Source organism: Limanda limanda, chromosome 14 (assembly GCF_963576545.1).
Source record: "Limanda limanda chromosome 14, fLimLim1.1, whole genome shotgun sequence".
NCBI classification, from domain to species: Eukaryota; Metazoa; Chordata; class Actinopteri; order Pleuronectiformes; family Pleuronectidae; genus Limanda; species Limanda limanda.
In genome coordinates, this window is record NC_083649.1 from 16,343,205 (window position 1) to 16,355,952 (window position 12,748).

At 42.6% G+C, this 12,748-nt stretch overlaps 1 protein-coding gene across 2 annotated transcripts; it reads right to left on the minus strand.

The window, feature by feature from the left end:
* Window positions 1-3,105: 3,105 nt before the first annotated feature.
* Window positions 3,106-12,042, minus strand: abcg4a (ATP-binding cassette, sub-family G (WHITE), member 4a). Of its 2 annotated transcripts, none has more exons than XM_061086219.1 (14): window positions 11,814-12,042; window positions 7,069-7,186; window positions 6,813-6,945; window positions 6,680-6,730; window positions 6,139-6,284; window positions 5,911-6,034; window positions 5,567-5,681; window positions 5,366-5,499; window positions 4,321-4,419; window positions 4,058-4,226; window positions 3,875-3,975; window positions 3,641-3,799; window positions 3,433-3,551; window positions 3,106-3,334 (listed from the first exon to the last, which is right to left on the minus strand). In XM_061086219.1, the coding sequence occupies exons 1-14, from the start codon at window positions 12,040-12,042 to the stop codon at window positions 3,106-3,108; spliced, it is 1,926 nt and encodes a 641-aa protein (XP_060942202.1). The 2 variants fall into 2 exon arrangements, with proteins under 2 accessions (XP_060942202.1, XP_060942201.1); XM_061086218.1 differs by having other exon boundaries at window positions 4,321-4,436; window positions 5,362-5,499.
* Between the last annotated feature and the right edge of the window lie 706 nt (window positions 12,043-12,748).

Genomic DNA, 12,748 nt, shown 5'->3' on the forward strand with positions numbered 1-12,748 from the left:
ATTAAGATGAAATTATTAAGTGCCTGGATCTGAATGGGGTCTGTCAGTCTCTGGAAAACACATGTCAATAGACACAAACCGTTTTAAGAGGATCAGAAATCCAGAAATCAGGAAGGTCCCCTACAAACAGTGTGGATGCAATTTCAGAGATCTCTCTTTGGTCCGAAAATTTATAAGAACACTGTGACATAATCTCACAGCGACGTGCACCCACTCGAGTTCAAATCTTGCAGCAGAGGAAGGATGATTTGTTTCTTCTTTGGTACCACAGGCCTCGAGACCTAAGGCAGAGACTCTCCCAGACTGGTTAATGACTTCAGCACTTGCTAATTATCCCCGCTTTGTTTCCAGCTTGGAGCTGTCTCCTTTCCAGATTCGTTTTTTTTTTTTACAAAGTCATTGCTGCAGGTCCGCTACGAGCTCATGGATTTTGATATAATTTGAGGAAGGTTAAAACACATATCTGCTGTGTTGGCGGTTAAAACTGACTTTATGCAAGACGTCCCCCCGTGCTACAAAGTTTCCTGCAGTGACTTGAGAACCAATTATTTTGACAGGTTCTGATAATGAAGTGGCAGCGTGTGACTAGTGGCTTTAACTTCAGCTCCCATCTACAGCACCTCCAGCTATTGTTAGACTGCTCTAACCCCCCTTGTTAAATCATTATGTTGTCAGCATGTCCACCAAATTTAACTTAACTGAAGCAACAAAGACCAAACTGAAAATAAAAGATGAAAAAGTTCAGATTGCAGCGTCACATTTGTCTTCATGAAGGTGGTCTCACAGAGTTAAACTTTGGATGGTTATTGCACATAATAAAACAGGTATAGGAACAAAATGAGTCTAATCAAGTTGTTGCTATGAAACATATACACATCTAATGCCACAGCAGTGGGAGGTATACATGTAACAATTCAATTACACAATGGTGACTATTGCTATTAATGACAGAATCCGAGCCTCAGCTGCTGCAGCCGTCTCTTGATGCAGATCGTCACCGGCTGCCACCACACTGAGGCAGAGCAGTAATTTCTCTCTGACCCAGCTGCTCCCTACCACCAGTCTCACCAGCTACATAACCATACATTTGGTTTGTTAATTCTTCCATCGGGCATGTTTCACCTACTTCTACTATACTTCCACAACCCGTGATTCTTTCTCTTTTTTTTAATCTACACCAGCTATGCACACTTGATTCCAGAGATTCTAAAAACGTTCATCAGAAAGCAGAGGATTTACGTCTCCTCTAACACCGCAGGGTACATACATTTGGATGATGGAATAAAACTCAGTATGCTATTCTCTGAAATTTCGTATTTCATAAACTTCATTCCTAAAGTGATCATGCAACATTCAGTTGCTGTTTTTCCCATTATACTTTCAAGCAGCACTCGTCACATAGATAGATATAAAAAGGAAATCGAATCCAAATTAAAAAAAGAAAGATTAAACATACATTGAAAAGTGCAAATGTACATTTGTTTACAGCATGACATATTCACTGTACAATCATTGATTATATGCTCACATAATTTTATGCATTATAATAAGGATTACTAAGTAGCATAGTTTGAGTAAGAAATATTTCATAGCAAGTCTATTGGAAAATTTTGCATTGCCCTGTGACAAAGGCAGGTTTCTAAACATTACAAGGGTGTGTTTGTGTGTGTGTGTGTGTGTGTGTGTGTGTGTGTGTCTGTTTGTTTGAGTGCATGTGTGTACGTGTGTGTGAGAGAGAGAGAGACAGCATGTACAGTATGCTGACATAAGGTGTATATGCAAACAATGAAGCAGAGGAAACTCAAATCATTCTAGCTCAGAGGCACAAAAACTGCCCAGCCAGCAGTTCAAGTATCTGGCATTGTTTTTGGACAACACACATCTTGTCAGACATCAGCAAAGCAGAGAGGAAGAGACGGAGAGAAAAAAGGTATACTTCCCAATCGCAGATCAGCTGGAGGCGGCAGCTGAAGAATCTGACGAGTGGAAACGAGCAGTTCAAAGATTTGTGTCAAAAGAGTTTCACCGATTTGTCAAACATCACCTTTTTTTTTTTTTAGAACAGGCTATTGCGTTTCACCCTCAAACACCATGCTCTCTGTGTAAGCAGTATGATTGAGAAAGGTGTCTGCGTCAGGCTGGAGACGGCAGTCACGCTTGCCTTCACATTTTGCTCCCGCTTGACTGTATGTTGTGGGAAAACCCTACGTGCTATAACAAGGAGCAAGTAAGGACTCGTAGGCCTGGTCCCAGGGTGTTTCCAGATCAGTTACACTGCTGGACATTTCATCCCTATCTGAACATTCTACCGTTGACAATATCAGGGTAGAAGGCTCTTGAAAATGATCACACTAGAGAGGGAAAGAGTGGAAAGTCCCACTGACAGTCAGTTTCTTATAGAGTTGTATTCCATCAAGAAAAGCCACCGTGTCCACAATCTTGGTGATGATGACTAATAAGATGATCCTCCAGGTGAAAGAGAAGCCAATCTGAAGTTTCCTGGTGCCGTTACCTCTTCTGAATTTTAAAAATCTTGTTCCTCGGATGTCTTCATGGGTGTTTTCCAATTGAGTATCAACTAACAGGATTCCGACGTTCGCCTTGGATTTCCTCCTCAGGCATTGGGTTGAGAAGCTACATGTCACTGGACACTTCGTTATTCACATGGCACTTTCCTGGTGTGGAGGAACAAGTAAAAATCTGCATTTCTCAGTTCAATGAAACATGCTTTCTGCTACTTTGCTGAGCATTCTGTTTATGTACGGTGGAAATACACACTATTGCGGGAAGGTAATGGTGATCTGAGAAATACTATGACCTGAAGGACAGCTAGCAATGGGCAGGGGGCAGAACACCATTCGTCACAGTCTAAACTTTCCTTTTTGTTGTATTTCAAGCCTTAATGAAAGATGTAAGTGTAGTGTCCAGTTTGGGTAATGGCGCAGAGCAGCTGTGGGATGACTGCACATGCTGGATTTGTATACGTCCTTTGTACATATGTGTGAAGTAGAGACAGTGAAAGAGAGACTAAGTGTTTTCTTACTATCTCACACTGCTGGATATGTTACGAGCGTCCGAATCCACCAGCTGTCGCCTCTGGATGTCTTAACGCATCGACTTGACTTTGTAGCGCAGGACCAGGTAAGTGGCCAATCTGAGGAGCACGAAGAAAACCCCAAGCACCATGAAGTCCACGTAGAGCTTTGCGTCCTCCACGTCCAGCAGCTGCAGGACCTCTACTGGCTTTTGGAACTTGCACACTTGCATGTCCGGACACTCAAGCTCTGACCGGTTCATCCCGTAGATTGAGAGTATCACCCCTTCAAAGCCGTACCTAAGAGACAGAACCACATGAACCGATTGAAAGAGAATCCTTTGAAAGCCTGAAGATTCCTAAAACTAATGGTTAAACTCTCAGAAATCTGACAGTACCTGACATAGGAGACATAAGAGCTCCACTGTAGGTATTTGGGAATGGTGTCAAAATTGACAAAGAAGCCCGAGAAGAGGAGGACAGGTATGGCTGTGACTGGACCCACAAACGTTGCCACCTGTGGAACAAATAAGCAGTAATTTCCTCAGTTTATCCCTCATTGAAATATCTTATAAAAAGATACTTATGATACGCAGTGACACCAACCTGCAGAGATGTTGATGCAGCCCCTATAAGGAGACCCAGGGACTGCGCTACCAGGGCTGTGGATGTAGACAAGGCCATGAAAAGTAGGTAGCGACCTGCCTCAGGTGGCTGTGCCGTCATCCAGTACACAATGCTGCAGTAAAGGATGGGACAAATCACCTGTGAAGGAGGAGTGTAATTAATTTATAGTTGTCACACTTTTAAACCGTGGAGTATTAAATTGCAGAACATTACCTGGAATGGTATGTCTGCCATAGTTTTGGCAAGGTAATAGGCTTTCAGGCTGTACCAGTAGTTGAGATGTTCCCTCAAAAACACAGACATTTCCATAGGAACTGTGGAGCAGCAGCAGCGTTAAAATATGTTTCACTTAAACCAGAAAAAACACAAATCAGTGGTACAGACACAGCATCTTACAGGTTAGGACAGTGGGCATCAGGGCAGCGAACATGAGGAACAGCATTGAGAAAAAGAGGAAACCGGTGTTGTTGAAGACCTTGCTGGCATCATTTCCAATTCTCAGATAAAGCAAACCAATCAGCACTCCGATGAACAGATGGGACATGACCCTGAGGTGGGTAAGCACCTTGAAAAAGAGAAAAACACAACATAAAAGAGAGCGTCAAGATTCAACCTTGCCTTGTTTTTCCTATCAAAGTTTAACATAAAAGTTATTTCACCGTGTCTCTGCATATTGTGATGAAGGTTCTTTTGAAGAGGATGCAGAACTGTGTGAATGTACTGGTGGCAAAGCTGCGCTTCTCCAGAGTTCCTATTTCCTGTGGAATAAAGACAACTATAAATAAATCATCCCCTAATCATTCTCAAAATATAAATGTTTGTTCAGTGGAGGAAGGCAAATAGTCATAAATTATTAGATTCAATATTTTCACATAACGTGTAAATGTCTGTTTTGTATGCCATGCAAGAAAGGTGTCATCTGTGGACCAGGTACATAATCAGTCCCATGAGGAGGTGACTCAAAATGTCAGAGACAACACTGTTCACTTCTCATGTTTGTCTGTTACATACAGATAGTAGACGTTAGCTTATCTTTGCACAAAAAACTGGAAACACAGGTGGTGATGAACAATATCAGATATTTAAACTACAAGTTGAGAAGTTAAGAACAGTGTCACTTTCGTAAAGGTTTACATCAACATTTTTTACATATTACACCACAAGATAAAAGAAGACAAAGGTTTGCAGGCAATGGCCAACAATAAAGATGAAGAAAGACACAGTAAACAAGATCAGAAAACTATCCTTATGTTTTGTGAAAAAATACTCGATGCAAATGAGTCTAAAGAGGTTGGAAATTGCTAAATCAATAAACTGGTAAAATGTAAGTCCCAAGCTGCGCAGTGCAGAGTAGACTATACGTTACTGCATCACAAAGTGCTCTTGGTGGTTTGCGTATACAGTTTTGATGTTTAGCTGATTCTCTTGAGTGATACGAAGCTGAGAGAGACTGAGAGCAAAGCACAGGAGAGGGGAAGACTTTTTTTGTTAGATTGCCGATGTAGATTTGAGATATGGTTCCTGCGTCATTTCTCAAACGTAGATCACTTTTTAAATGTATGCTGTCGATTCTTCAGCTACCACTAAAGGGAACTGAGAAAACCTTCTGCAATATCCTGACAACAAACAATTTTTGAGATCAGTAAAGGATTTTGTTAGTGACATGATGGTGTGGTGCCCGGTGAGGGGGCGCGTATCACTGACAGGGGGACACTGCGAGGGACAGGACGGATCGTTTTTGGAGTTCTTCTTCCCCTCCTCGGAACACAGTCCACCCTGGACGGCCTCGAACAGCACTGGATTCAGGTCTCCATACTCCCCTGATGCCACCTCAATGACTGCGAACAGAGAGGACAGTCAGAACAAACACACTCGCACACACTCACACTGAGACGATGGACTCACTGAAATCAGCTGGATTGTGATACGTGGGGCAATGGAGGCCCAGGTTCTTCAGATAAGGGATGAGGTAAGGGACCGTGCCCTTGTATATGCACTGACCCTGACTGAGGATGTAGAGCTGGTGGAGGAGGAGGAGGAGGAACACAATTACAGGGCATCCAACATAGTTTCCAACACACTGACTCCCTGAATAATGTATGAATACCTGACAAAACAACAGGCCTGGATATCGACTTCTGTGCTGCTTGTCAGCTGGATAAAATTAATCATGCCAACTTTCACGTCCTGGCCTGAGCGGCAGCTAATGGGGGGCCAGACGTGTCCGGCACTATGAGCACTCAGGTTACCTTATCAAACATCTCAAAGAGCTTGGCACTGGGCTGATGAATAGTGCAGATGATTGTCCGTCCTCCCAGAGCCAGAGACTTCATGAGGGAAACGACCTGGAAGCAGGACGCGCTGTCCAGACCACTGGGACAGGATACAAGGTGATATATATATATATATACATTATATAAGCTATTCGGTCCAGGTGTATGTTGGGCTGACACAGATTCAGATGTGTGGTATGTTACCTGGTGGGCTCATCAAAGAACATGACGGGAGGATTGTTGACCAGCTCGAGGGCGATGGCCAGTCTTTTACACTGACCCCCTGAGAGAGCGTTGGTGCGTGTCTGAGCGCACTCCTGAAGACCCAGAGCAGTCAGGATCTCATCCACCTCAGACACACACAGAGAGGAAAGTCAATACATGATCGTGTAATGGGGAGACAGAGGAAGGGGGAAGATATAATCAGTATAAGGGCCAGGCTGGAACTGAATCTGCGGCTGCTGCAGGAGGGCTCATGCCTCATTATGCTTTTGTGTTTTAAAACTTTTGTGTTGTTTTGCTTACTTCTGGAAATCAAACTATTACATGCTCTCATGTGAAGTTGTAATGTTTGATTATATGTAATATTCCAGACTTCCTCCACATGGATAGGTGTCATTTGCAAAGCATGTCAACATATTAATGTAAAAATCATGTCAAATAATATCATCATAAAATGATCTTTGTCATTAATGTGAAACATTATATATGTAGGACGCAATGGAGGTAATAGTTTCAAACTTACAAGTTCTTTTTTGACCTGCATGCTTTCGTTCAGTTTCAGATTGGCAGAAACCTGAAAGACAAACACATTATTTCTGAGTAGAAAGAGTAAGTGAGGTTCCGGGAGTCTCTTTGTTACTTTCTAATGACCTCACCATCATGGCCTCCCTGGTAGTGAGATGTGGCAGCAGCATGTCATCCTGCATGATGTAGCACGACATCTTCCTGAAGGTCCTCAGGTCCCGCGGGCGTCCGTTCACCATGATCTTACCCTTCATGCCTGTCTCCCTGTTTCCAAACAGAAAACAAAATTATACCGCCATCAATATCCAAGCACTAAATCAAATCTAAAGTATCATCTTGTGAACGAAAAGCTTATGTGAGAGCAGATAATCTGGTTAGGGATCTCACCTGTAGCCTGCCAGAATATTCATCAGAGTGGATTTCCCGGCTCCAGACGGCCCCATGATGCCAATCAGCTCTTTACTGCTGAATCTTCCTGACAGGCACTTGAGGAGAGCTTTGTAACCTGAGCAAGAAGAAGATGCTCAGTTGCTTATATTGTCATAGATATATTAACTTTACGTGGATATTTATGTGCCATGTATTAGGTTAAGTTGGAAAAACAGACACGACTTATAGATTTCTTTATATTTCTTATTCTAGACCATTTATGTGAAACAAATCTAGGCAACACTGTTGAGAAAATATTTCTAAGGAGTAATAAGTAATATTGCATTTTTTTTAACATGTTTACTGCCTGCATAAAATAAAACCACATGGCTAGAAAAAAGGGGAAAAAAGCACAAAAACAAAATAATAAGGAAAAAATAGCCTATAAGCAGAACTAAGCATAATGCTTAGACTTGACTGTTGCTTATCTGACAAATAGGTGGTTAAAAATAAGATTCAGGTCAATGATTGAATATAGGTCAAATATTGAGGGCTGCAATTACGATACATTTTTCCTTTACCCTGTGGTGATTTCACAGCCATGGGCCATCTGCTGTCTATATATCTGTATATCCTCTTACTGTGACAACATGAACCAGGAGCAGTGAACAGGAGTGTAATGAACTGATCTCAGTTTACAAATTCTATATGGATAGTTCAAATCTAGGTTCACTTCAGCAGGAGGGAAGACACAAGCCAGTAAATCAGACAGGTGCAAAGTTATGAATGCTGTTAATCCTAACACGTCAGACACACGTGTTGTCACATATGCCCATCATCCTTATTAGCAGGTTACACTGACTGTGCAGCCACTGGATTAAAATACAAGAAATGCTAGAAATGGGAGCTAAAGACAAGCTGTTATCAGTGTCTGGGGAAATATGTCTTATTGAGCAACTTTAATACTCACTGCATTGTTAGTGTTGTCTCTCACTTGTTAGTGAGAAAATGTAAGAAAGTTCATTGTAAGAAAATGCAAGCTAAATTGGATGTGAAGACTATTTCACAGCATCTAAAGAGAGCTCAGTGTCAGGTGTGCATCTGAACTGTTTTTTAATGGAAAAATTATCATTTAGAAAAAAAGGAAATATCATTAGAGGGGGATTCATGATGCCCTCTGTGGCGCCAGCAGAACAACCACAGGTATAACTTCTCTGCAGCGGTTTAAAAAATGTTTGTGGTGTAGCCTGCTAATGCAGATGTCTTAGTGTTTGCTCCTGATGCATTTCCTAACCACTGCGTCTCTCGACGCTGAGCAGAAATAGTGAAACAACAGGTTTAGAACTGACATAGATTCTGAGCCCTTCCACATATGGAATGTTCAATAAGGCTCTGGTTATGTATCCTGCCTTAATGTCACCACATATCTCTTCAGGGACATTTCTCCCTGTCCCCAGCTGTATAATAAGGGTCTCAGCAGAGCTTCTAGCCCCCAAAACTCAAAGGTAAGGTACCTTGCTCCCTGGCATTGTTTTTACATCAGACATCTCCACCCAGACAGCAGAGCGGCATGCTGTCAGTGAAGCAGCACTGCCCTGGCATGCAGTGCATACTGATGGTCTAACCCAGTGCTGTAGGACGTGCATAGCAATGGTCTCATCTGTGCGAGACTGCCGCTACATCCTGATCACCCGGTCTCATGAGAGCCTCAGAGTACATAACTCATCTCACTGTCCCCACACACATTTAACTGCATGTGTCAGTCGATTGGAGAGAGCCTGATCTCACAGGTAATCTCAAAGTTAAGCGTTGGACAAATTGTTATGAGTCACGGTTGAGGTGGGGGTCATCACTTGCCTAATGGAATATTGAATAATAATACTTCCATAAACCAGGACGACCGGTTGATTCGGTCTAACCTGGGAGATTGTGTGAGCAGAAAATTAAAAAAAGAAGAAATGAAATGAACAAAATTAAGCAGTAAAATCTTATAGATGTCCTTGATCATTTTACTGTGGTCTATCCCTCTCATATGAGGCAGTTAAATTGATAACATACTCAGGCTCTGCATAAACTACTGCCATTCGTCATAGGATAAATACATACGGCTAATGCATTACTTTGAATTCAGTTTTACCCTTGGCCTAACACACAACATAACATGATCAATAAAAAGGCAAATATAAGGCTTCCACACATCACTGTGAGCTACGTGTGTGGAGTATCATTTCAAAAATGGTGTAAGCAAATTGTAAATTTTCTAAATTGTTCTGCGATACAGGGATTACATGAATTTGCATTCCAGTCATACATTTCACCCACAGTCTAAGACTAAAAACCAATAAAAAAAAGATTGCTTGCAAATATTATATATTGCATATTACAAAGAATTTTGACAAACTGCACAATCACAAAACATTCATAAAGCAGCCGATTAGTAGCCGCATATTTATTTTTATTCTAGTTTACTATCTATTTGATTCTAGATCCTGTTGCCAATTTTATTTTTTGCTGCATTTTCTTCCTGCGTTGCTCCTCTCTCATGACACTGTGTCAAATTCAAATGTCCTCTACATAGAATCAACAAAAAATGTTATCTTTGATGCCTTTAAAAAAAACAGTATGATATACTTAGCAAGAGCATTCTAAGTATAAGCTGTGATTTTATCTCTGTTAAATGATCACTCTAATTCTCTCCCTAACCAACTCAAATAATAGAGCCAGTGGCAGAGACGCAATGGAGCTAGATAAACAAAATGCAGATCTGTAATCACCTGAAGGCATGTAAACATTTCCCTGCTCTCCCTCCCTCCCCTCCCGCCCTCCCCCTCTCATTGCCGGGTTAGTGTTTCACCAGTCGTCTCCCTCGGGAGGAGAATACCCTCAACATGAAACAAGCTCACAGCAGCTTCATCCTAACAGGGATAAATGGATGCCCTCGCCGGGAGGAGCCTGCAATAACAAACTCAGACGGAGGGCAGCCTGTGCAGCGGCTGACCTTCCTGAGACCTTTTACAATAAAAAGAAACAAGTCTTACATTCACAACGCGGTGATTCATGGATAAAAGTGGAATCAAACATGGACCCCCTCGTTTCTTTTTTGAAATGACTCATAAGCAGCGTGTCTCATGACTCAAAGACAAAAACACAATTAATTAAAGATGACATCATGGGTTTAAGGCTCAGGGTTTGTGCTACACGTCATCCTCTTTCTTGTCTTTCCTTCCGACCCTCTCGCACGACTACATATAAAACTGTACAACTCAATAGAACATTTTTCCAGGAGAAATAATCACAGCAGAACAACAGTCTTTGGGATTAAGCCTGTTTGTTGCTTTGATCAGGTGAGAAAAACGAAGTGCAAAGAATCAGCTCTGAGCTGAGCCTGGACAAAAAGTCCCTCAGAACTATCTACAGCTTATGTCCGATATGAGGCAACACACTAATAATAAATCTAAAGGTATGGCTTGTCATTTTATGTGAGTACGGAGGTACCACGGTGATGTGGTGGTTAGCACTGATGCCTCATAGCAAGAAGGTTCCTGGTTTGAATCCATGGATCTTTCTGTGTGGAGTTTGCATGTTGGAGACAATTGGTGTGAATGGTTGTTTGTCTCTGTATGTTGGACCTGTGGTGGACTAGCGATCTGTCCAGGGTGGTTCCTGCCTCCCCGCACCATCAATAGATAATGGAATGTATTTGGAAAGGCAGGAGCAGGATGTGCAAGGCAGGAAATTCTCAGAGTAAAATGGAAAGCCAGCCTCTTGATGAAAGGAACCATTTAATTAATAAAAGCTGAGGCACTTCCTGCTCACACATCATCAGCCCGATGAGCTGAGGCAAGCACCTCGAGGAGACGATACACAAGCAGCAGCTGAGACCACGAGATGATCTTTAATGGGACGACTAAAGAAAGTACCGGTGTCAAATCAAGCTTCCCCGCTGCTCCTCTTCCCAGCCGTTAATGCTCTCCATACGTTGAGTGGAAGAACAAACACTCCTGTGCCAGGCTTTCATAATGCACATCAATATTACACAAGGCTGAAAATAACACAAGACAACCTGCAATGCATCAAACAGGGCCTCTCCTAAGAATAACATGTGGCGAATGTCAATAAAGAATTCCTCTGAAGTCCCCCCCCCCACCGAACACACACACACACACATATCCGCCCTGCTAAATACACAGAGCACAACAAGAGCACAGCAGTTTACAGAGGGTGGTGTGGTCGACGATTAGCTAAATGGCCAAAGGTTGGAGATATCATCATTGACCATGTCGCTGAGTTTAAATGCCGTCCATATTTCATGAGCGGGATCAATCACGGGCCGGACTCGCTGCCACCGCCGCCTGTCAGACAGCCCAGGGAAAAGAGAGGCCAGCAGCCTGCCAACCTGCAAGTGTAAATTATTTACTATGTCTAAACTCTGCTGAGCGAAGCAGAGCTTATAGGAACACTGGCTGCTGCAACATGCGGGTACTGGGTGTGCATGTGTGTGTGTGTGTGTGTGTGTGTGTGTGTGTGTGTGTGTGTGTGTGTGTGTGTGTGTGTGTGTGAGGACTGGGCTGGGCTGCATGTGTCAGAACAATAGAGCCGGTCAACTTTAAGAGTTCAACAGGGGGGGGGGGGGGATATTTTTCTCACAAAGGCTTTTAAATGCCTCCCTTTGAAATTCCTGCTCTCAGGTTATTGATCTTCATAGGCGCTGCTTTCCTGCTCATCCATCATGGCTATACTATAGTGAAGCAAGCATTCAGTACCTCTCCTCCTCCACCAGGGACCCTCTCGGATGGTGTAGGAGAGCTCATTGAACTCCAGGTCCACAGCAGAGCGACGTGGGAGGTGGGAGAAGCGCTGGGCCTCGGTGATGTGGTTCTCCACTTTCTTCAGGTGGACAAGCAGCGGCGCCTCCTGGGGTGCTACGGTTTGAACTTTGGTCTCCTCCATGGGAATGCTGACCGAGCCCGGCTCCTGCGTCTTCTCGGCCATCGTGAAAGGCTGCATGGGAAGAACACACTTGTCAGATTTAAAACTTGTTCTTTAAGTTCACCTCCTCTCTCCTGCTTCACAGATGAAGATGTATCATTGTTCTCCATCAATCTACAGTTGCTACAGTCAATCTCCATATTGCTACAGTTTCCCACACTTTTTCCCTTCAAAAATCAATCAAACTTCCAGTTCTTTTTCATATAAACATACAGAATAGTTAGAGTGTGGCTGACACATGTCAAGAGCTTTAGGATTTTATTAAATAAGAATTGATGGAGATATTCTGCAGAGGTGATTAAAGATTAAAGAGGCTGAATTTTCGAATTCTCAGTGGGGAATAATAGAATAAACTCAATGAGCCTCAGTTGTCCATACTTGAATAGATGAATTTATTATAAGAGCGCTCTGTCAACAGAGAAGGTTCTTGGTCTAAAGAACATCCGGATATCAGACTAGAAAAACGGGAAGTACAACAATAGTACTGTAAGTCATACACAGTATTAAAAGGTGTAAAAGTTACAAATTCATTGACACAAATCCCGACAGCCACTACAGTAAGCATGTTGATGTGAAATTAACTGACCAAGTTAATAAGATCAGCATGTGACTGATTGGTTGAATGTTTCCCTGGTGTCTACTAAACCAGATGTGCGGACGCAGAGCATCTGTTGCAGGAAGGATTTTAAGACGAGTGCAGGAGCATCAT

Coding starts and splice junctions, on each gene's coding strand:
- abcg4a (XM_061086218.1), bottom strand. CDS start 12,042: ATGGCCGAGAAGACGCAGGAGCCGGGCTCGGTCAGCATTCCCATGGAG. Junction 6,285..6,679: donor TGCAGGTCAAAAAAGAACTT/GTAAGTTTGAAA, acceptor TGTGTGTCTGAG/GTGGATGAGATCCTGACTGC. Junction 6,035..6,138: donor TTCTTTGATGAGCCCACCAG/GTAACATACCAC, acceptor ATCCTGTCCCAG/TGGTCTGGACAGCGCGTCCT.